Source organism: Andrographis paniculata, unplaced genomic scaffold (assembly GCF_009805555.1).
Source record: "Andrographis paniculata isolate CXL003 unplaced genomic scaffold, ASM980555v1 Contig78END, whole genome shotgun sequence".
Lineage (NCBI taxonomy): Eukaryota > Viridiplantae > Streptophyta > Magnoliopsida > Lamiales > Acanthaceae > Andrographis > Andrographis paniculata.
Window position 1 is genome coordinate 2,189,435 of NW_026137615.1, and position 25,390 is coordinate 2,214,824.

The window sequence follows — 25,390 nt, forward strand, 5'->3', positions numbered from 1 at the left end:
GTCTGTCGAAAACTAGTCCCATAAGTGAAAAATTTTCGCTGTTTTAGTCCTCCGGCGCCGAAGACGCCCGCGTGGCTCACCGGAGGTAACGTGTCCGCCAGGTCAGCGACACCTGGCAGACACGTGGATTTTTTTTTTTAAACTTATTTTTAATTTTATTTATATTTTTTTATTTGGTCCAATTAAAAAAATAAAAAAAATAAAAAATAAATAAATCCACGTGTCCGCCAAGTGTCGCTGATCCGGCGGGATACTCGGCGGACACATCACCTCCGGTGAGCCACACGGGCGTCTCTGGCGCCGGAGGACTAAAACAACGAAAATTTTTCACTTATGGGACTAGTTTGCGACAGGCTCCACTTAGGGGATAAAAATGATAAGGAAGTCCAGTTACCGGACTAAAAAGCAGTTTACCTAATTATTGTTTTTCTAGCATCGTATATATTGATGTAGCGCATGTTATCGCCACATAAATGCCAGAAGACCATTTTAGCGAAAAAAAATTTACTTACAATATTATTTTCGGACATTATCCATTTAAAATCTTAAAAATGACAAAAGATGTCATGTCATATACAAGACTAAAAAAAATAGTTTAACAAAATATTTTGTAAAATAAAAAAATAAAAAAATTCCATGTGTAACTGATGTATCACCTACGTGGATGACATGTCGTTGCATTAGCGCCACATCAGCAACGGCGGACCAGCATAGCAAATTCAGCGAGGACCACTTTAACGAAGTTATTTTCAGATATGGTTTACATCTTAAAATGATAAAGGATCATAATTAAAAAAGAAAAAGAGTTTACCCTTAATATATTAAAAAAATTCAAATAAATACGTCTACAATATATCAATATTTATAATTATAAAAAAATATAAAATATATTCCCCTCCCTCCGTTCCTTAACAATTTATTCATTTATTTATTTTAGTTCGTTCATAACAAAATATCTATTTTTTTACTTACTTAACAGTACAAATACCTTTCAATTTACAATGTGTTACACAAATGTCATTACTTTGTATCATATAATACTAATAATGTTAATTTAATCTTTTTCTTTTTTTTTTATTTTTTTTTCTACTTTGTCCGAATATAAATATTAATATTTTCAAAATGCAAAAAAAACAAATGAATGTATAAATATGAAAAGGAGGGAATATTATTTTAAATTATTGATAAACTTTTTATATTTAAAATAAAAGACAGTGTCAAATTAAAATTACAAAACAAACACATGTAATAAAAATCATTTTAGAAAGCCCATAAATAAAAAAGAAGATTGATCGACGGATAGAGGAGAGGACCACCACCGGCACTCGCCATTTCTAACTTTTCGTGTCACTTCAATCTCTTCTTCTTCAACTCCCTCCCTTCGCACGCATTCCCTTCTTCCATCTTCCACACTCTTCCTTCCTTCCACTCTCGATAATCCCACTTTACCCTCCCATTTTCACCGCAAATCTCACCGATTTCGATGCTGATTCGGTAATTTATTCGATTGCGTGCTGCGTGTGCTCAATTGTGTTCGATTTCGATGGATTGGATTTCGTCCGGTTAACGGCGGCGATCGGCGGTTTTTAGGGTTCTGTGGTTTTGCGTTATTTGCGGAAATTATTGGCGAAGGAAGTGGTAAGGTAAGTGAGTGGTTAGGGCTGTACGGATTCTGTTGGTGATTTTTTGCGATTGAGATGAAGATCGAGGAGGTTGATGATGATATGACGGGTAGTGTGGTCGAAATCGGGAGCAGGAGCGGTGGTAAGAACTGCGGTGGTAAGGATCGGAGCCTGATCGTTGTTCGAATCGATGCGAAGCGAGCTTTGGTCGGAGCGGGTGCTCGGATCCTGTTCTACCCGACGCTGCTGTACAATGTTTTTCGAAACAAAATTCAATCCGAGTTCCGATGGTGGGATGAAATCGATCAGGTATTCAATCTGAATAAACAGTAACGTTGACCACTTTTTTTTCCTAGGTATTTTGATCGATTGATTGATTTTAATTATTGTTCTTGAATCAGCTTCTGTTAGTTCTTTTGAAATGTGTTTTTGTAATGATATAGTTTTGATGATTATTTCGGTTTCAAGGAATGCATCGACTTTTATATATGTGTTTGATATGGTTTTAATTGATCAATGTTTGGATATGAAGATAATGATGGATAAATGAGAATGAACTGTTGTTGTGTTCTAAGCATGTTTTTGTGTTGTTTTGGATTTGATTTGATTTGATTTTTTTTTTTTTTTTTTTGTTTGGAGGATAAATTTTGGATTTGATAGATTTAAATATATAAAATATGTCATAGATGCAATGTGTTGAATGAAAATTAGGTGTTTTTGGAGAGAAAAGAAATGAATTTAAACAAGTTTGAAAACACACCCAAAAATGTGTCTACTTGCATTTTGGTTTTGTTTTTGTGTTTTTTTGTTTTCGGATGAAAGCAGTTTTCGAATGTAATGATTTGAATGGGAATTGAGTGCTTGATATGTAGTTTTTATTTTTTGAAAAAATGTTAGTTTGAATAGTGCACAATTTTTTTTTTTAAAAACACATTCAAAATTGCTTTTAGTGTTTGGGTGCTTTCAAGGTGAAAATAGTTGTTGAATGTAATGATTGGAATGGAAAATGGGTGTTCGATATGAAGTTTTTGTTTTTATGGAAAACTTAGTTTGAGTAGTACCAAAATAAATTTAGGGTGTCTTTGTTTGGGGGTTTGAATTTTGAGTTGGGATTTGATTAGTTAAAATTTTGAATTGGAATAGTTGTATGATGTGATATAAATAGGTGTTGATATGATGTTTTGAATGATATTTTGTATAATATAAAAAATAAAAAATAGGTATTTGATTTGATGTTTTTGAGGGGAAAATTTTTTATGAATAGTGGAAATTGAGAAAAATCCCCCAAACAAACACGCTCTTAATAAACACACGTATAATTGCGTCCAGATTTTGGTGTTCGCAAGGTGAAAATAGTTGTTGAATGTAATGACTAATGATTGGAATGGAAAAATGGGTGCTGGATGCGGTTTTTATTTTTTTTGAGAAAATGTTTGTTCAAATAGTTCAAAAACAAATTCGAAATCCCAAGAAAACAATACCATACCATTTTTTGTTGTTGTTGTTGATAAGATCTGTTTTGAGACATTACAACGAACATGGTATATTCCAAGTTACGTGCTTTTACTTTTTGTCTGCGAGTGTGTAGTTTCTACTCTTGGGAGCTGTTCCATTTCCGAAGGATGTTCCGCGGTTGAAGCAGCTTGGAGTTGGTGGTGTAATTACTCTTAATGAGCCCTATGAAACTCTGGTGCCAACATCGCTGTACTATGTAAGTGGTTCGAATTCATATTTTTTCATCCAATGCCCTAATTTGGAGGTTTCCGCCCCTGCCCGTTGGGGTGGCCGTATTTTTGTTCAAATCGTAGTAGTGTACAAAAGAAAATGATTGGACTTCGTATGTCGTGGAATATTGCTTTTTATGGTCTTCAAAACTAATTTATGCGAAATTAACCTTAATTGAAAAACAGGTGAAATTTCCGAATGCCGATGTTGTTAAGTTATGGTTTGATTGCCAATCTTTTCTGCTAATTTATAATGTAATCGAAGCTTTTTTCTGGGGGATTTGTGTCTTGAAATTGCCTATCTATTCTGTAGATTAATGTTATGTGCGAACATAGTTGATAGTTCCCTTTGAATTAGCGTCGCCTAGATTAGACTAGGAAACAGCCCCGAACAAATTAAGAAAGGTGAAGTTTTACATTTAAATCGGGCCTCTTTGAAGGTTGAAAATAAAGTGTTCTTAGAGACATTTTATGCACGGCTTGTATGATTAAATTAAATATGATTGTTCTATATTACCTTAATCGTCTCGTCATTTTCCAGGCACACGAAATAGACCATCTTGTGATTCCGACCAGAGATTATCTCTTTGCTCCATCCTTTCTGGACATTAACAGGGCTGTCGATTTCATTCACAGTGCGTCACTCCACTTGTCATCATGCTTTTCTAGCACCTAATTACCACCGAAGTTTATTCTCAATCTATAACCTGATTTCATCGATCCTTTCTGGTTGTAGGAAATGCTTCTGCTGGTCGAACAACGTATGTACACTGCAAAGCCGGAAGGGGAAGGAGCACGACCGTTGTTCTATGTTACCTGGTTCAGTTCATTTACTACGAATTAACTCCTGTCACATTTGCTTTGGTTATTGATGCTAACAATTCGACACTTTGGTTTACTTTTTTATTTTATTTTATTTTTCCAGGTGGAATACAAGCATATGAGTCCAGCAACTGCATTTGAATATGTTAGATCCCGACGCCCCCGGGTGCTATTAGCTCCATCACAATGGAAGGTACACAAAAACATTCGATGAACATTAAGCGATTACTTGCAAATTCTCGATTTGCATAAAGAAATCAGTTTTCAACTTAAGCAGGACATCGGTTCTAGATTTCTTACAAATAAAATGATATCATGTCCACGGCCATTTCTTTATCTTACAGTCAACAGTAAAATTTATTTCTTAAACAGATTTATTTTAATTCGAAGCGAAAAGTATTATGTGTGTTTGTTGTTTGTTTGTGTTTCTGTGGTGTTTGTTGTTGTTGGAACAGTAGAAGTTTAAATTGACACTAGTTTTAGATGCAATATTAATAATTCGGAAATGGACCCGTGCTGTTAAGGTGTGTTTGTATGGAGTTTGGGTTTTGAATAACAAATTTTCAATTTGGATAGTTGTTTCATGTAATTTTTATATGTGTTAATATGATGTTTTGAATATAAAATTATTTTTGTAACTATAATATAGAAAATAAGAAGTTAGTGTTTGATTTAATAGTTTTTGAGGAAAATTATTTCATGAATAGTATTCCCTTTGTCCCATTACATATTTTTATTTTGGGACGTTCAATTACAAAGTAACCATTTCATTAACTATACATATTTTTATTTTGGGACGTTAAATTACAAAGTAACCATTTCATTAAAGATCCTATTTTTTTTCCACAAATACTTTTATTTTATATCATATCATTACTTTTATAAAAAGAAGTAAGGACAAAAATGTTATTATACTATTTTTAACTATCCACTATAATTAAAATATTATTATTTTTTAAACTCTGTGCCAAAAGTAAATGTATAAGTATTTATGATGATTCTTGACATTTTTACCTCTTTTACTTTATTAATATATATGTAAGATATGTTTGTAATTCACGTGAAAGTTAAGTATATTTTGGTATTAATATATGATTATTTTTACTATAATACCTTTTCAGGCAGTGCAAGAATACCAACAGCAACGAACGATTTTCAAAGGGACGTGTATGCCAGGAGATGCCGTATTTATAACAAAAGCTGATTTGGAAGGATACGACAGCCGATGTGACAGGAACCGCGGGAAGGAGCTGTCACTTAAGCCGAAAATGGCGAGGGGGAATCCAATGATTGCGCGATTGTCGTGCCTGTTTTCATCTCTCAAAGTTTCAGGTAATTCCGGACCTGTTATGAGGCGCCTGACGGAAGCGCCGGCCTGCTAGATTCAATTCGATTCGAACCCCTCGGTTAAACACTACCAGGTGCGTAGAAATGTTAATAATAGCGTACACGAGGTGCTTGTGACTTCTGAGGCCAATAAAAACAGGCGAATATCATGCCGCGCCCTGAGATCTCGGTAACACATTGCGCGCGTATGTGTAAATATTTGTGTGTATATATATATGTGCGTGTTTTAAGTCTAAATTGCGACTAGTTTTGCAGATGAATTTGTATAGGGAAAATTGCAAAAAAATATCCCACACTTATGTTCTATTATCACTTTTATCGTATATTTATCTCGCTGATAATATATATCCCACATGTTTACAAAAGTCGCTATTTATATTATTTGCCCGTGCGTGACATTCACACCACGCGCGGTTAAGCACGGCCATACGTGGCCAAATGATAGAAATAACGACTTTTACAAACACGTGAATATATTTTTCCAGCTAGATAAATACAAGATAAAAATGATAATGGGGTATATGTGTGAGATATTTTTTACAATTTTCTCAATTTGTATGCATTGATAAAGATCACAGGTAAGGCAAAGACGGAGCAAATGGTGACGACTAGAGGCTATCGAAGTAGATTGTTGTGCGCCCGCCGCTTTGGACGGAACGGATGAGAAACGATTAAGTATTGAAATTATGTGTTGATACGATATTTTTTTAAGGTAGAAAAAGAAATGGAGATAATTGGAAAAATTAAAATAGAATGATACATGAGGAGGGTTTGGTTTTCAATTTACTTTTAGGGTAAAATAGTTTTTTAGTCTCGTAACTGGACTTTTTATCATTTTAGTGTAAATGGAGCTTGCAAACTAGTTTCATAAGTACATTTTTTTTGCTATTTTAGTCCTCCGGTGTCGGAGACGCCCGCGTGGCTCGCCGGAGGCTACGTGTCCGTCAGGTCAGCAACATCCGGCGGACACGTGGATTTTATTTTTTATTTTTAGTTTTTTAATTTTTAAAAAAAATTATTATTTTTTTTTAATTTTTTTATTTGGTCCAATTTAAAAAAAATAAAATTCAAGTATCCGCTAGGTGTCGTTCACCTGGCGGACACGTGGCTTCCGGCGAGCCACGTAGGCGTCTCCGGCGCCGGAGGATTAAAACAACGAAAAATTTTTGAGGCCGGAGGATTAAAACAACAAAATTTTTTTGATTTATGGGACTAGTTTGCGACAGGTTTTACTTACCGAACTAAAATAATAAATGGGTCAGGATTAAAAAAAACCGTTTATCCTTACTTTTAATATTGTTCATCAAAATTGTTTTTAAAAAAACATTTAACTTTTGCCTCTTTCGTCTACTAAGTTTATGATTATATTTTTTGTTTGTTCATAAAAGATATATTTATAGCAAAAGCTATTGTTAATTTATACTCTTTACTATTATATTTATAATTCTAACATGCTTTTTAATTTATATTTTTTAAATATAATATTATCCCGTGTTTATTTACAAATATGTTATCATTACTTAGGCATTTCAATTATCAATTTTATTTTCACGTTGTAAAGCCTTTATATATATCTTAAAATATTTTTATTTTATATCATATTAAACAAATACATACTTTGGCGTTTTGGTTTTGTTTTTAATAGTCAAATTTTAAATTGAAATAGTTGTTTGATGTGTATAAGTATATATTGATGTGATGTTTCGAATGTAAAATTTAATTTTAATTTAATATAATAAATAAAAAATCAATGTTTGATTTGATATTTTTAAAAAAAATAAAAATTTGGAATAGTAAAATATAAAATTAAATCACACAAGTAAAGAACAACAAAATCCGTTGGAGTACGGATGTAAACCAAAAATTGACATTGAAGTCTGTTTGTTTGGAGGATTGGATTTTAAATTCACTATTCATTCTATTTTTTTCCTCCAAAAATATTAAATTAAACACCTATTTTTTATTTTTTATATTATACTAAAAAATAATTTAAATTCAAAACATCACATCATACAACTATTCAAATTCAAAATTTTTACTATTCAAATCCCAATTCAAAATCCAAACTTTTAAAATTTTTAAATATATAAACTTGGCTTGACTAGTGTGTGATAAATAAGAAAAAAATTATGTTAAAAAAGATCATTTTTCCAAAAATCATCACTCCAAAAGATAAACTCCCCCGCCTCCACAAATCATACATATTAGGAATTTTTTATTTTTCATTTTTATTTTATATATTTATTTATTTATATCTAGCAAAGAAATGCTTACAAATTTAAATCTAGGTATTTACAGGGTTAGAAACCCTAAGCATCAAATAAGTACCAAATAAAAATAATATATAAAAAGGCCCAGAAAAGTATTAAAACGCTTATTTGAAGCCCAAAATGATACCGAATAGCGTCGTATATTAAGGTCATCTCCAACTCAGCGTCATTAATAGCGTTGGGTTGGCATATTTGGCGTGGGTTGACAACCCAAGCCAAATCCAACGCAAAAATTATTATTACTTTTTAATTTTTTTAATTTTTATAAATAAAAAATTTGATTTTTAAATTTAATTTTTATTTTTTAAAATTTTTTAAAATTTTATTTTAAATTATAAAAATAAAAAATTGTTTAAAATAATAGAAAAAATTGAATATTTTGAAGAATAATAGTGAAAAATGGAGTGATGGTTGGAGTAAAATTGCTGTAGCAACTGCATATTTTGAGTTAAAACTGAATAAATGGAGTTGATGGGTTGAAGATGGCCTACGAGTTTGACTTATCGGGCCATTTTAGGAGGTGTATTCATTTGAAATTTCATTAAATTTTTTACATTAAATTTTTTAAGTCAATCAAGAGTTTGATGGATTTTATTAATTGATTTAGATAGATTCTTAGGGGACGTTTGGTATAGAGAATGGAAGGAATTGCAGAGAAATGAGAGTAGAGAATGAAATGGGAGACAAAGATAATTGAGTAGAGAATATGAATTAATTCTCTTGGTAGAATAGAAAATTCAGTTGAGAAATATTAAAAAATGAATAGATCGGACAAGAATAAATGATTAGTCTAACAAAAGAGAGTTTTAGCGAGTGAGAGTTCATGAAAAAATATTTCTGGTGATTTTTTTTGAAAAAAAAAAACAAAAAATTATAAATTATATACGAAATTGTAAGATCATTTTTTAGTATAATTTTTTAAAGAAAAACCTTAAAAAATTAAATACTTGAATGATAAATTAAATCTAATTTTTGTAAAATTGAAATAATATAATATAAATAATTATAAAAATTAAATAGTAAAAAAATAAAAAAATTTAAATATATATATACTGCAACGTCATTTCTCTCGATACAGCGGAGAAATGAAAACAGATAAATAGAAATTATTTATTTTAATTATTTATTTCTCAAGTTCCATTTTCCATTTCTCTGCTGCTAATTCCCTATACCAAACACACTCTTATAGATTTGATTGAATATATTTATGAATTTATATGAATTTTGTAAAATTGTAAAATATTTTTTTATTGATTTATGTAATTATATAAACTTATGTAAATACAAATATAATTATTGATTTATGTATAATATATTTATTATATTTTATAAAATATAGGTAATATTAATAAGTAATATATAATTACTAATGATGTAAAAATATTGTAATATATATAATACTATTATTTTGTATATTATATTTTTAATTTTATAATTTTTATTATATTATCATTCAATATATCAATTTTTTTTTATATTTTTTATTAGTTATTATTATTATTCCTATGTATATATATTTTGTAAAACATAAATATATAAATTGAAAAATTAATATATAACACAAATTGATTATTTTTATATTATAAGCACAATTTCTTATATTTTAAAAAAATATCAATTCAAAATATTTCACAAAATAATAACACCAAAAATAAAAAACTGCATTTACCATTTTGCATAAAAAATAAAATTTAAAAGTAAAAAGTAAATAAATATAACTAACGGTTCAAAGAAGAAAACATATATATTTAATTAACTTTACCGACAATACAGTGTATTCGATAATTAAAAAAAAAACAATAATACATATTCATTATGATAGTAGTAATTTTCAAATATTATATTTATTACCCCCTCCATCTCATATCTATATCAATTTGGTTTTTTTTAGAGTTTTAGAAATATTAGTATTATATTGGGATAAAGTAGAAATAAAAGTAAAAAGACTAAATTAACCTTATTAGTATTGGATGATATAAAAGTAATGACGTAATATATTGTAAATTGGAAGGACGAGAGACTGAGGGAGTATATAATAATACATATTTTCAAAAAAAATTGATAATAAACTATTAATATAATTTATTTTTAAATTATTACTTTTTATTAAATATTTAAAACAATATTAATAAATATTATCTTTTCACTTATATATATTATCAACAACAATCCGAAGAAGAAGAAGTAGAAGAAAAAAAATTTTAAAAATCCATCAAAATTTCTCGTTATAATTTTCTCATGTACAAATCTTTTATAATTGTCCATTAAAATCCAATGAAATTCACAAACTTTAAAAGTGGATTGTTGAATACAATACTTTTAAAAGTATGCATTGAATACCTCAAGATTTTAAAGAACTTTTAAAAGTCTTGATTGAATACATTCAGATTTTAAAAGATTTTTAAAAGTTTGGATTGAATACATCCGATTTTAAAATTCCAACAAAATTATACAGAGTTGTGATTGAATACACCCCGTTAGATAAACTATAGTATAATTTTTGTTTAATTATGAAAATAAATATAAAAAAGGTTTATTAACCCAATCTACTTTTAGGTGATAGAGATTCTTTATTAACCCAAATATATATATTATATTCACCACAAAAAGTCAACAATTTCATAAAATAGTATTATTTTTTTAAGATATTTTTTTTTTAGATCCATAGTTGACCCCTTATTATTTTCATCTCATAATCGGATCATCTATAGAAATCGTGCCATAAGTGAACATTTCTAGCACAATTGGTCCTCCGGTCCAAAGATACGCACGTGACACCCGTCTGACATGCCGAAGTAGACGTGTCCGTCAGATAGATGCAAAAAAATTCACTTACGGGACTAAATGATAAGACGGTCAGTTGCAAGATTAAAAAAATTTCTACGTATTTTTCGAATGTTGCCTACTTGACGGACACGTGTGTTCCGGCGTATTAGACGGGTGTCACGTGGGCATCTTCGACGCTGAATAACTAATTGTATCAAAATAATTAAATAATTTTTATACATATTAGCACTAACTGACAAAAAGCTCACCAATTCAAAAAGTTCACCCATGTTGCACAAAACTTAAAAAGAAATTTCCAAACTAACATTAAGTATGTTCACTTTTGTGTTCTTTAAGTATATGTATTGTTCTTCTTTTTTTTTTTTTTTCTTTAAATACGAAAAACATATTAACAATATAAAAAATAATGTTTTAATTTTAATTATTGATTTTTAATTTGTAAATAAATAAATTCTCTTCAGGGTTGTTGTAAAAAAGAGATATATATATATATATATTTAAATAAAAAATTATTATACTTATATTTTTTTACTATAAAAGAAAATAATAATAATAATAATAATTTATTTTATTAAAATTCGTATCTGGTCAAATGAATATATAATTGCGCGACTAACAGAGTACATATATTGTATGAGTGCGTGTATGTAATGTATTTTTTTATGATATTTATCGTAAATTCATGTTAACAAAGAAATATTGATAAACACACCCTTAAGTTCTAACAATTCAATAATGCAAGATAATATTTATATTAAATATATTTCATCAAGTAATAGATTTTAAGTTTCTTTAAAAACATTTTAAAATCAAATGGTGTGTTGGTTGTAGGGTTTGCGAGTTCGATTTTGAGTTTTAAATTGAGATAGTTGTTTAAATAAAATATAAATATATTGATATAATATTTTAAATATAAAATTGTATTTTGTTGGAAAATATATTTGGTCAAATTTGAGATACGGCTAAATCCGAAAACACAAAATCAATTAGATGCAAAATTAAATTCGAGTCTCGCATAGCACACGATTTTCTTGAAACGAATTCGGCCCTCTACCGATCGTCTCTCAGGATAGAACGAATTATCACGGAATAACAGATTCTGCAAACCAAATTAGAAAACTTTTTGGAAGAAAATTTGCAGAGAATTTTCTAAGAATTAGAATGAAAAAGTTTTTCATATGTCTAAAAAAAAGGAGAAAAAATATTTTTTATTTTGTATTTAATCACGACTGCCCACGTTCTAACATGTTGTATTCAATTGTAACAAACTATTTATTTGATCATTTATTTATTTATTTATTCAAATAAAATAAATTAATCAAATAAAATGTGGGACAAATAATTTATTCTTTCTTTCATTTATTTAATTAAATACCCAACATATTTTAGTGAAATATAAAAAAGTAAAAAATATATATTATTTGATACTTTAATTTGATATTTTTGAAAGAATTTATTCTTTTTTTTTTAAGAAAAAAATTGAATCCAAAACCTACGAAGCGAAACAAATCCAAACACCATCTCATTGTCTCATTCAAAAACCAAGATCCAAACACCTTGGGGTTTGTTTAGATGGAGGTTTTTGGAAATTTGAAAGTTTGGAAAAAGTAAAAAGTTAGTATTTGATTTGATATTTTGTGAGAGAAAAAGTATATTTGATGTGATATATTTTGAAAAATAAATAGTATCAAATCAGTGAAAGTGTGTTGTATATCTATCCAACTTTAACTTTTTTTTTTATTGGTGGCACGATCTATAATAAATATTATTAAAAAAATACAATATATACTATTAATTCATAAAAAAAAGGAAAATAATTATTTTTAGTTCAAATATAACCAAAATTCATTAATTTTGGTCCAAATATAAAAATCTTATCAATTTTTGTCCCAATATAACCAAAACTCATCATTTTGTCCCAATATAAAATTTTTATCAATTTTAGTCCCAATATTACCAAAACTCATCATTTTTTGCCCCAATATAATCAAACCTTATCTTTTTTGGTCCCACCGTCAATAAACCGACGGAAAATATTAACGTGAAAAGAAATCAAACCTTATATTTATATTTGAAGAAATTGCACAATCTTGCAAATCCACGTCAGCATTTTCTGTCGGTTTGTTGACGATGGGATAAAAAAAGATAAGGTTTGATTATATTTGGACAAAAAATGATGAGTTTTGGTTATATTGGGACTAAAATTGATAAAAATTTTATATTGTGACCAAAATTGATGAGTTTTGGTTATATTGGGATCAAAATTGATGAGTTTTGGTTATATTGGGACCAAGATTGATAGAATTTTTATATTGAGACCAAAATTAATGAATTTTGGTTATATTAGGAGCAAAAATATTTTTTTCCCTCATAAAAATCTAACAATTCAACACAAAATTATTTTTTATTTTAATGATACGATTTTTATACCTAAAATAAAATATATATATATATATATATATACATTTATTCAAAATACAAAGTAACCAAGGCTAAGTTATGAGAATATCATATGTACTCGAATTAATTTTTATCAACCTTTTCTGACAAGAAATTAAGTCGATTGCTTACACAAACAACCTAAAAAATCAACAAATAAAAACAATAAGGAATTACAAATAACATACTTCATCTATATCTTACTAATATAAAGATGAGATCGATCGATCGATCACATAATCATATCTGTCTTGATTAATTCACTAATCATGAATTTGGAGTTGGAACAATTTCTTCCCTTTGGAAACCCTAATTTCTGTCTGTCAACTGACTCATCAGAAACAACATAAGATAACAAAGGACGATCGATAATCATGTGTATGTATAATGTATGTATGTATGTATCTATATCTATATGTCTCTGCGTAGTTTCTGATGTATGTATGTATATATATATATATATACATTTGTCTGAAATTCTACTCATCTAATTTTCCTTTGTCACTTTGTAGTTTTGTAGTACTATGAGCTATCCATGGTGATTAGAGTTGCCGGCGTCGTGCCAGAAAGTCGAGTATTTGAGCCATTCAGTCTCTTGAGGGTTCGCCATCGACGATTCCTGCATCTGGGAATTTATTTTTCCGTAAGGGTTTCGATTCGATCCAAAGGTAGTCATCATAGAATATAGTTTAAGACAAGAATGATGAGTTAGGTTTTGTTTACTTGTACATTTTTATTTATTTTTTTTCAATTATCCTCTCGATTTCTTATAAAAATAAATTATTTTCGATAAACAAAACATTACAATTGCCAAAACAAAGCAAACATCATATGATATTATTACATAGTTATCTAGAATTCTTATATTTGTGCATAAAATAAAAAAGATGAATTATATAAAAAGTTTAAATAGAATATTTTGTTCCTTTATATTTAGAAATGTATAATAAATATACAATTTACTCTATGTAAATTGACATGCAACCTATTTATTTATTTATTTATTTATCTATATGTACTTGCAAATCAATAGAACCATATTATATAACTGAATATATAAACTGTCTTCTTCTTTAATTTATTTTTCCTAGGATGCTCCAAGCAAGAAACTTTAAAGATAAATAAAATAAAATAAAGTTTGGGGATTGCTATCTTTCACTTTTAATTTCTGGGATTTTGTTCTCTACTTGACTTGTTTTATTTATTCTAAAGGACACACACTACAAAAAAATATATATATATATATATATTTGTAAGGGAATTCCGTCCCTAAAGTTCACGTAGCTAACGTAATTTCATTCCTAATTCCGTCTCTAATGTCATTAGTAACGGAAAAAGTAGATTTAAAGACAAAAACGTTTTGTTACAAAAATGATTTTTTCTTATGGTGACATTAAATTAAAGGACACAAATACATATATATATATAATTAATATTCTTTTGCACTAAGTGTTGGTTTCGATTTTTATGCATTGATAGCAACTGTTTAAACTAAAAACATCTTTAAAAAAAGAAGGTTTTATCTTTATAGTATTTTTAAACTTTATTTGTTCGAAAGAACAACAAATTAAAGAGTATTCTTGCTTCACCTCCCACAAACCATGGCTTTCTATGTCTTTATGAAAACACTCTTTTTATCGTACATACTTTTGAAAAAAAAAACGCCACATCAAATACCTCTAAATACCTAATTTTACTATTCTGAATTTTTTTCCAAAAATCCGAAACTTCTGAAACTCGTACCTATATAGAGCACTAGCTAGTAATCATCGTCAAATATTTAGTCCACATTCTCACATTATACAATTTATGGTGATCAATTATCTTTTTTTCTATTAATATTTATTAAAATAATTTTCGATTAAGAATCTCATATATAACACCAATTTTTCATTGAAAACAAAATATATATATAGTAATTGAACCTAAGATGATCTAAACACAACTAAATGAAGCCTAGGACTTTGGACCTCATACATTTATAATTTGATAAGTCACAAGTAAATATATATACATATGTATATATAGTAATATATCATTGCCATAATATGTTTAATTAGCATAAAGTTATAAAAGTGATACAATAAATTTTCAATTAAACTAAATCCATTGTAAACATAATTTACACTTATATAATTTATGAAATGGGAAGTGAATATGTAAAGATAGGTTTTTTTTTTTTTTTTCCCCTTAATTCAAAATGGCTATGAAAATTTGGTGCTCCTGAAATTATTGTTTCTTATGTTACCCTTCTCTAAATTACAATAAATTTAACTAGTAGTTGTATTATATAGAAAAAAAATAGATAGTGTATAAGTCTTGACTGTAATCCCTACCTTAGAGGCACCTAAACACTACAAAAAAATTAGTATATTTATAACAGAATTCCGTTCCTAAAGTTTACGTAGCTAACGTAATTCCATCTTTAATTCCGTCTCTAATATCATTAATAATAGAAAAAGTGAATTTAGTAACGAAAAAATATCGTTACAAAATTGATAATTTATTGTAGTGAAATATGTGCACACACTACTCACCATTGTACAGAGAGTGACAAAAAAAAAAAAAAACATGGTTCTCATTGTTTGTGGATTTGATATGTGGGTTTGGATTTTTAATTTTAATAGTAAATATTTGAATTTGAATAGTTATTTGATGTGATATAAATAAATAATTATACAATATTTTGAGTAGTATAATATAAAAAGTAAAAATAATTATTGAATTTGATATTATTTTTAAAAAACTAGTAAAAATCTTATAACATATTAAACATGTAATGTCATGTGGCACTTTTTGTTAGTTTTAGTGATGAGTTCCCAATTGGACAAAAACAAATGATGAGAGAGAGAGAGAGAGGGAGAGTAGACAGGCATGGGATGGCATGCAGCATTAGAGTGAGTGCACAAAGGTACTTATATATTGAGATTTTATTTTTTTTAAAAAAAAAAAATTAATATTTGATAAGATATTTTTTTACAAAAAGAATATATTCTTTCCGTCCCAAAACTATAGTCTAGATTGTGTTATTGGTAATAGATAAAAAACTTTTTTGCCCATGTGAATTTATTAATGTAAAAAGTAGTGGCAATTGTATAATAATAATGAAAAAGTAAGGGTAATTTTATAGTGTTATGATTATTTATGAAAATGAGACTATTGTTTTGGTACAGACAAAAATAGTAAACAAGACTATTGTATTGGGACGAAGGGAGTACTATTTGATAATTCATTCGTCTCAAAACAATAGGTACATTTGAGATTGTCACTTAAAATTAAGAAATAATAATATTATATTAATAATGGGCATAAATGTATTTTAAAAGTCCAAAATTTCATATTTTATGTAATTATCGTAAAAAAGTTAGGATAATTTTGTAAATGTGTGTGGAGGTTGTTATCAAAACATAGGATCGAGACTATTATTTTGGGACGGACGAAAATTATAAAATAGAACTATTATTTTAGAACGAAAAAAGTATAATATTTTATAAATATATATATATAATATTTGATGTGATGTTTTTTTAAAAAATACTAAATAAAAAAAAAAACTATAAAATTATAACACCTAAAATCCACACAAATTTATAAAATCATTATAAATAAATAGTAAAAATACAATAGTTAAAAGAGCTATAAAACTTATGACACCTAAAACCCACACTAGAACTAAAACTAAGTAAAAGTAATGAAATTGATACTTCCTTTGTCAAGATAAAAATAAAAAAAAAAATTATTTATTTCCTATCCATCACCAAAAAATTGATTAGTTTTATTTATTTATTTTTTGCAAAAAAAAAAAAAAAATTGTACTACCTCCGTCCACCACCAATCTATCTGTTTACTTTTTGCATGTTAATTTTTGAATATTAATTATTATATCAAAACGTAGTACAATATAGAAAAAACGACAAAAATATTTTTATTGGTGTCTTATAATACTACTAATGTAATGACATTTATACAAAAAAATTATACAAATATGAAGATATTTTTAATGTTAAAAATAATGACGTCAAATTCAAATTGATAGATTGGCGGTGGATGGAGGTAATATTATTTTTTACCATTTTTATTTTTATTATTATTATTATAAAAAATAAAAAGTAACAATAAGTTAAATTTCATAACAAAAATAAATAAATAAATTTTAAGAGTGAGAGTAAGGTTAGAGAGAGATTACTTGTTTGAGTGGAGTCTGAGTTGAAGATGAAGTTGAGGTTGAGGTGCAGCAGCTCATTATCAGTTCCTCCAATCCTTCAGAACAACACATTTTTCTTCTTCTTCTTTCATTTTTTCTTCTTTTTTTAATTCCTAATTTATTACTATGATCATCATCATCATCTTCTTCTTCTTGATCATAATCATTATCACCTTCATCATCATGTTGCCCTTCTCTTTGTTCCTGCATACATATATATATATATATATATAAAAATTAATATGGGCGGCACTGTACTGAACAACACTCGGTAAATTCACAAAAAGTACACAATATTACCGTTGACAACATATCATTTATATTAATATAATACAAATACAACACACGTGAACTAACAACACATGATATATATAGACTCGGACATCATATGCAACCGTTGATTTTTAGCACATAACATACTCTTATACAATACACGCTGTAGTTATGAACAAATACCACGTATCTTTATGTAATAAAAATATGTGTTATTTTTATATTTTATGTTGCTGTTTTAAAAATCAACACCGTAGCCCTTTCCACTGCATCCCCCTCCCCCCAACCCTTACAGGCTATGAGAATTTTTTTCAACATTTTTTAACGTGAAATAATATTCAAATAGTAAAATTTGAAAAAGAAAATAATAAAGAAACCCAATTTTTTATGTAATATTTTTATTAAAGAAAAAAACATTTTGTATACATTTATAGAGAGAGATTTTTTAAAAAAAAAATGAAAAATTTTAAGTTTGAAACATAAGAAACATATTGCAAATATTTGAAGCAAGGAAAGAAATGGCCAATTACCTGACCCGACCCACGAACTTAGGATCCGACCCGATTATCACTCAAATATAAAAATTGCATGAATTAAGGAAGAAAACCCATAGGACTGATATATAGGAGTGTACCTGGAAATGGTCCGCCGCCGGGAGGATAATCCGAGGGTCATGGAAGGCGGCGGCGGCGGCGGAGGGGTTGTGATCTAGAATTCCGATGGAAGTGTGGTGGTGGTGGAGAGGCAGCGGCGGCGGCGGCGGGGAGATGATGGCGGAGAGAGAATGGGATGGCCTGCTTATATGATATGCTGCTGCAATCTGATGATGTGTCACGTGATCGCACGTGATCCCTCTTCCTCCTCCACCCTCCCTTGCCATTGAAGCTTCCCCAATATTATTCCCCCCACCCTAAAATTCAGCAATCAAATAATCCAAATTTAAATTAAATTAAATTAACCCTAATTATATATATATATATATATATGAAATAATTGAGGGTTGATTTCTTGTCTGGTTATGGTGGGTGAGCTATACTACTAGCTAAGTTTGAATTTAGGTATTCGAAGAGGCTGAGGCTGTGTTGTTGTCAAGAAAGTCTGACATAATTTTCATGCTTTTGCCAGAAGCAATGAGGAGGATAATCAAACGTTGTTTTCTTAATTTCTTCCAAATAATTTCATTTTTTCAAAAATTAAAATTAAAAAAAAGGTTAAATTGCACAATATCCCAAGTACTTTTAAAAGTTAAACTCTTCCTTATTTTATAAACTCTGTATCATGGTCATCCTTATTTGTCAGTATTTTACTTGCATATACTCAAATTGCGAATGAATTTCATAATACTCATTTCTAAACTCCTAAAGTTATAAATATTTCATTTGTTGCTTTAAATAACACTAAAATAAAAAAATTTTAAAATCAGATAAAAATAATTATTTTTAAGTATATTTTACTATTTTTTGAGGTTAAATAATATGAATAATCACTATATTGGTAATTTCAAGGGTTTAAAAATGAAAATTCTGAAAGTTATTGATATTTTGGGTGCGTACAAATCAAACAATAGAAGAAATTAGATGAAAAGTTTATGAAACTGAGAGAGTTTAATGCAATTATGGATGAATTTGATTCAATTTTAAAAGTAAAGTGAGCAATTTAGCCGAATAAAAACAAAACAAACAAACCTCAAACGATTTCTTGAAGGGAAGAAATCCGAACTGATCATCCATGGCGGCAGCGTTGAAACTGTTCTGAACAATCTGAGAATTTTTTACAACGTTCGAGAATCTGTCGTCTTCTTCCCTGATCTGTCCAATTTCAGTTTCTTTGCCGGCGGCGGCGCTGCAGTGGCGGGGCTGCGTCTGGTAAAATATTTTGGAGACGACAAGCTCTCCTTCCTTCTCTTCCTCGTTCTGCCCTAAATGGTACTGATGCATCACCCAATTCGTCTTCTCCGGCTTTCGATTCTTCCCAAAATTCGTGTACAGTACGAGGATTTTCTTGCAGCCTTTTTGCCTGCCGGAGGACATCACCGGCCGCGTTTTTCCGGTCTTGTGCCACCGCGTCTCCGCCGTCGACGACGGCGACGGCGAATGAATCAGCCGCCGGTCGATCTCCGGCTGGATTTTCCGGCGCTTCCGCGTGCCGGTGGTGTACGCCTTCGACGGCCGGTGGAAAAAATGTCTGCTCAATCCATCCCTAGTCACACCTTCAAAAAAAATAAAAAAAAATTAACATAAACACGAAATTAATCGAAGTTAGGTTTACTTTGGTGGAACAACTGCGAGATTGGTTGAACCAAAAAGGGGGAAAAAACCCTAAATTGAAAAACCTAATTTTTGATTAAATTAACATCCATGGCTGAATTAAATGAACCAAAAAGGGGAAAAAAGAAAACCCTAAGTTGAAAAACCTAATTTTTGATTAAATCAACAGCCATGGCTGAATTAATTGAGACCTGGGAGCTTCTCAGGGTGCGTGTAGCAGATGCCATCTTCACCGTCGATCGTGGGGATGAATTCGTCGATCAACGGATGAGATTTCTCCGGTTCGTGAAGAACTTTAGCTTCCAGATGCTCGATGAGTTCCTGGTCGGTCGGATCGAACTTGACCCCCGCCGGAAGGCCTACCCAGTCCTGAGCTAATTCAAAAATCAATGATTCGATTATGATCACAGATTTTGAGGAATTAGGGTTAATTGAATTGAATTTACCGGCTTGGCGTCGAGCTTGTGGCCGCAGCTAGGGCAGTGTTTGGATCCGCATAATTGATGTTCTTCGAGCTTCGTTTCGATCAGGTCGGAGCTGGTCTTACTCATAGCTCAACCAAACACGCCCTTAATCCCTTTTCAGCTATATATAAATATATATATGTCTATGTATACGTATGTATTGATCAGAGAAAGAGATAGAGGGTGCATGAACATATATGAAATTGAAATTAATTAAATAGTGATTTCTAGAAATCCATGGCTGTAGCTTTCTGAAACAAGATCCAATCTTTCAACCAAGAACATGTATTTTTTTTATTTTTTTTTGAAAAAGAAAATTGAAGAGAAAACTAACCTGAAAGGGACAAATTTGCAGAAAAAAGAAAGAGGGTTCGATGGATAAAGTTGAAGAAATTAATTACAGATTCAGTTGGAGAGAAAAATGAAGAAGAGGAATCGAAGAAGACGACCAATTGCTATATATATATATATGTGAAAACCATGCTTTAATATATATATATATATATAGAGAGAGAGAGAGAGAGAGAGAGAGAGAGAGAGAGAGAAAAGCAAATTAAATAGGAAAGGGAAAGAAGAAAACATAGAGAGAGAGAGAGAGAGAGCAGAATTTAGGTGACTTTAACTGAAGCCCATAGAAATAAAGAAAAAGTTGCTTCTATTATATTTCCTTTTAATTCCTTTCTTTTGCTATTTTTTTTTTTCATACACACAGATTTTCTCTCTCTATATTTATCATTCTTTACTTGTTTTGTCGAATCTAATTTGTAAGCTATTATGTTAAATCAAAAATTTACCTAAAAGTGCACCCAAAAAATAGTAGATGTGAATTCCACATTATTAAAAATAACAAAAAAGAGAGAAAAATAATATTCGGTCCCGTCATCTAAGTGTGAATTCGACATATTTGGATACTAGCTTTAATAAAAATAGATAAAAATAATTATTTTTTGCTTTTTAATGTAATAAATATTTACTAAAAAAAAATAAAGAAGTGAATATAAATTTAAATAACAAATAGAATATATAATTTTGATTTAAATAATATTTTATAAAATAAAGGGTAAACTGTTTTTTTAGTCCAGTAACTGGACCTCCTTATCATTTTAGTCCCGTAAGTGGAGTCTGTCGCAAACTAGTCCCATAAGTGAAAAATTTTCTCTGTCTTAGTCCTCCGGCGCCGGAGACGCCCGCGTGGCTCGCCGGAGGTGACGTGTCCGCCAGGTGTCCCGCCAGGTCAGCGACACCTGGCGGACACGTGGATTTATTTTTATTTTTTCATTTTCTTTTTATTTTTTTTAATTGGACCAAATAAAAAATACAAATAAAATTAAAATTAAGTTTTTTAAAAAAAATAGAAAAATTAAAAATTCACGTGTCCGCCAGGTGTCGCTGACCTGGTGGACACGTCACCTCCGGCGAGCCACGCGGGCGTCTCCGGAGCTGGAGGACTAAAACAACGAAAATTCTTCACTTATGGGACTAGTTTGCGACATGCTCCACTTACGAGACTAAAATGATAAGGAGGTCCAGTTACGGGACTAAAAAAACAGTTTACCCTAAAATAAAATAGTAAATTTTTATTGAAAATGCACCGGTAAAACCAAAACCAAACAATCCCTTACTTTACGCAAACATGTTTTTATATTTATATATATACATTCCCTTTTTCCAACTTAATATATTATTTATGTGTGTTTCATTCAAAAATATTTATTTTTTATTTAGTAAATATATAAATATTAAAATTTTTATAATTTTTATAAAAATACTTATTTTTTTATATTTTTATAATGAAGACGGAAATTTGCATACTAAAGAAAATATAAAATTAAAAAAAAAAAATCAAAGAAAATGTAGCTATGATTTTTTTTTTGTATTTTGATTTATTTATATTGTAACATTGTATAGAAAAGAAATTTTTAATTATTTTTAAATATCATAAAATTATATAAAAAAAAAATTGAAAAAAATAAAATAAAATAAAAGACAATTATATATATATATACACGAGTAGTCTTCTTGACTGGTAAAGCAATAAAGCTATCTCAAACTGCCTTAGCTGTTTCTACACTCAATAAAAGTACAAACAAACAATTTCATAATATTAAAAATAGGAATAAATATATTTTTTTATTTTATATGCTACAATTATTATTACTTTTGTCTTTTAAATAAAATATTTACCAATTTAGTAATCCTTCCGTCTCAATATAATAGTCATGTTTTTTATTTTTGTCCATTTTAAAATAATAGTTTTATTTTCATAAATAATCATATCACTATAAAATTACTCATACTTTCTCATTATTATTATACAATTGTCACTACTTTTTACACTAATACACTCGTAAAGATAAAAAAAATTTTATCCGTACTTTTCATCACTACCAATATAATATCAATATTTCTTAAATCTCGAACACAATTCAGACTATAATTTTGGGACGAAAGGAGTATAATAGTAGTTGAAAAAGTACTACTATTAAAATATTATTATGTGTAACAAATTGGATTCGATTATGCAATGTAATGTTTTTAGATATATTGATTTTTTTTTACGTATAGTACCAAAAATTGCATCAAAATTATAAGATATATTATTATTTAAAATTAAATATTGAATTTTTTTCTTTTTGTAATAAATATTTTTATTTTTATTTATTATTTATTTTTTTTATTTTTGATTTTTATAAAAAAAAAATTTGTTTTTTTTGTTTATATTATTTTTGAAGAATTTCTATTAAAAAATAGTATTGAAAGAATAAAGTGATTATATTTTCAAAATTGACATGGATTAACTGCTCAAACAATTTTTAATACCAAATTTAAATACTTCCTCCATTCCATTGAAATATTACTATTTTTTATTTTCTTTCGTCCCAAAACAAGATTACAATTTTCTAATTTAGTAATTCTACTATCTACTTAACATAATAAATATTTTTTCAATTTACAATATATTACACAAATACAATTACTTTTACATTATACCTTATTAATAGGGGTATTTTTTTGTCTTTTTTACTATAATTCAATATAATATTACTGTTCAAAAATCTACGTGCAAAAAACTAAACGTCACTTTTCCAATGGGACGGAGAGAATACTATTTATATCTCATAAAAATTGTATTATTTTCTTTTTGCGTAATTGTATTTAATAATAAAAATATTTTTATATTTATATAATTTATTCCACAAATGTCATTATATTTATATTAGAAAAGAAAAAACCTAATTATACGTCTCTTTTGGGACGGATGTAGTATATACTTTTTCCGTCCACTAAAGTATTACTCGCTCCGTCCCAAATATCGTGTCTGCTACACAGTAGACACGGTATTTTAGGAGATGTGTAATTAGTAGATAATTAATAATGTATTAGTGAAAATAATTATCCTATAATATAAATAATTATAAATTAAGATTAAGATAACTAATTAGTTTAATTAAAATTAAAAAATTTAAAATGAGATTAAAGTGTGTAATCATTTTCTAAAAAAGAAAAGTAACATGGTATGTGGGACGGATAGAAACGGCAACATGAACATGATATCTGGGACGGAGAGAGTATATTTTTTTGTACTTTACATAAAAAATATATATATATATTTTATGGACGAATAGAGTAATATTTAATTTTTCAATTGCTATAAATTAGATATATCACTATTTCTACAAATATTTTATTTAAAGAACGAAAATGATATGACTAAAAATACATTGTAATAAAGATATATTCTCATTGTACTATTTTTAATATCAACTTTACGTTAATGGAATTTGCTTGGTCTTTAGAAAATACTAATAATATATATAAAGGTATTTTTTTGTGAGGTGAATAAAAAGTATATGTAATTGCGTGTGGCAAACAAATTTAATTTATTTACGTTTCTAACATTATATTAAAATTTATATTTATATATATAATTAAATGTCGGTAAAGAAAAAAAATGCGTGAAAGCGATTAATAAATTATATTGACTCTGTTCCAACTAAATATACTTATTCCGTCCCATTTCAAAGGTGATTCCAAATTTCATAGTAAATTAAAAAATAATACTCTTTCTGTCCCATAACAAAGTATCAATTTTTCCATTTTAGTTCGTCTCATAACAAAGTATCCATTTCCTTTTTTAGTAACTGTACTATCTACCTAACATTACAAATACCCTTACAACTTACAATATATTACACAAGTGTCATTACCTTTATATCACACATACTAATAAGGTTATTTTAGTCATTTTTATTTTATTCCTACTATATCCTAATATAATACTAATATTTCTTAAACTACGTGCAAAAAGCAAATGAATATTTCTTTATGGGACGGAGGGAGTAGTATTTTAACGGTCAGTAAAAATGTGAAAGAGATTTGAATATTTTTATTCTATGACTTTATCTATAATTGTGTGTATAATGGAATGTTTGTAATTTAGGCAAATATTAAAAGTATATTGGTATTAATACATGATTATTTTTACTAAAATAAAAAATAGATATTGAGACTGAATGAAAATTGGTAAAAAAAAAAATACTTTGAATTGGAACAAAGATAATACTCCCTCCTTCCCATAACTAGGTATTTTTTTTACACGTTGTTTTATAAATATTAGTATTATATTGGGATGTAGTAGGAATAAAATAAAAATGACTAAAATAACCTTATTAATATAGTGTGATATAAAGGTAATGGAATTTGTGTAATATATTGTAAGTTGTAAGGGTATTTGTAATGTTAGGTAGATAGTACAATTACTAAAAAGAAAAATGAATACTTTGTTACGAGACGAACTAAAATGAAAAAATAGATAGTTTATTATGGGATAGAGAGAGTATTATTTTACTGTTTTTGTCGGTCTAATTTAAAAATATATTTTTATTATAGTAAAATGAATCACATACTAATGCAAAAATTCTTTTAATTTTTACTTGTAAGATTTTAGGTCTGATTTTACTATTCCAATTTTTTTTTCCTCAAAAAATATCAAATCAAACACTCAATTCTTATTTATTTTATTACACTAAAACTTAATTTTACATTCAAAATATCACATCAATACATATTTATATCACATCAAACAACTATTTTAATTCAAAATTTTATTATTTAAAATAAAAAACCAAAACCAAAATCTCACTGAGTAATCACAACCATAACTTTTATTG

At 28.2% G+C, this 25,390-nt stretch overlaps 2 protein-coding genes across 3 annotated transcripts; one reads left to right on the forward strand and one right to left on the reverse strand.

The window, feature by feature from the left end:
- The first annotated feature begins 1,295 nt into the window (after positions 1-1,295).
- Positions 1,296-5,752, forward strand: LOC127239847 (phosphatidylglycerophosphate phosphatase PTPMT2-like). The gene is made up of 6 exons (XM_051258190.1): positions 1,296-1,931; positions 3,211-3,333; positions 3,888-3,981; positions 4,083-4,165; positions 4,272-4,361; positions 5,290-5,752. The coding sequence occupies exons 1-6, from the start codon at positions 1,698-1,700 to the stop codon at positions 5,548-5,550; spliced, it is 885 nt and encodes a 294-aa protein (XP_051114147.1). The 5' UTR covers positions 1,296-1,697; the 3' UTR covers positions 5,551-5,752.
- Positions 5,753-13,358: 7,606 nt separating this feature from the next.
- On the reverse strand, positions 13,359-20,660 carry LOC127239591 (NAC domain-containing protein 75-like). 2 transcript variants are annotated; one of them, XM_051257807.1, is made up of 7 exons: positions 20,554-20,660; positions 20,202-20,362; positions 19,947-20,124; positions 19,174-19,697; positions 18,123-18,398; positions 17,198-17,419; positions 13,359-13,636 (listed from the first exon to the last, which is right to left on the reverse strand). In XM_051257807.1, exons 2-7 carry the CDS (start codon positions 20,304-20,306, stop codon positions 13,541-13,543), a joined length of 1,401 nt encoding a protein of 466 aa, XP_051113764.1. In that variant the 5' UTR covers positions 20,307-20,362; positions 20,554-20,660; the 3' UTR covers positions 13,359-13,540. The 2 variants fall into 2 exon arrangements, with proteins under 2 accessions (XP_051113764.1, XP_051113765.1); XM_051257808.1 differs by having other exon boundaries at positions 20,202-20,340; positions 20,554-20,647.
- Positions 20,661-25,390: the final 4,730 nt, after the last annotated feature.

What these genes read in the sequence shown, in the direction of transcription:
- LOC127239847 (XM_051258190.1), top strand. Translation starts at nt 1,698, where the DNA reads ATGAAGATCGAGGAGGTTGATGATGATATGACGGGTAGTGTGGTCGAA. An exon ending in GGCTGTCGATTTCATTCACA is followed by an intron (nt 3,982 to 4,082) that starts GTGCGTCACTCC and finishes TTCTGGTTGTAG; the next exon opens with GAAATGCTTCTGCTGGTCGA. An exon ending in TAGCTCCATCACAATGGAAG is followed by an intron (nt 4,362 to 5,289) that starts GTACACAAAAAC and finishes ATACCTTTTCAG; the next exon opens with GCAGTGCAAGAATACCAACA.
- LOC127239591 (XM_051257807.1), bottom strand. Translation starts at nt 20,306, where the DNA reads ATGAGTAAGACCAGCTCCGACCTGATCGAAACGAAGCTCGAAGAACAT. An exon ending in GCACCCTGAGAAGCTCCCAG is followed by an intron (nt 19,698 to 19,946) that starts GTCTCAATTAAT and finishes TTTTTTTTGAAG; the next exon opens with GTGTGACTAGGGATGGATTG. An exon ending in CTCAGACTCCACTCAAACAA is followed by an intron (nt 13,637 to 17,197) that starts GTAATCTCTCTC and finishes ATAAATTCCCAG; the next exon opens with ATGCAGGAATCGTCGATGGC.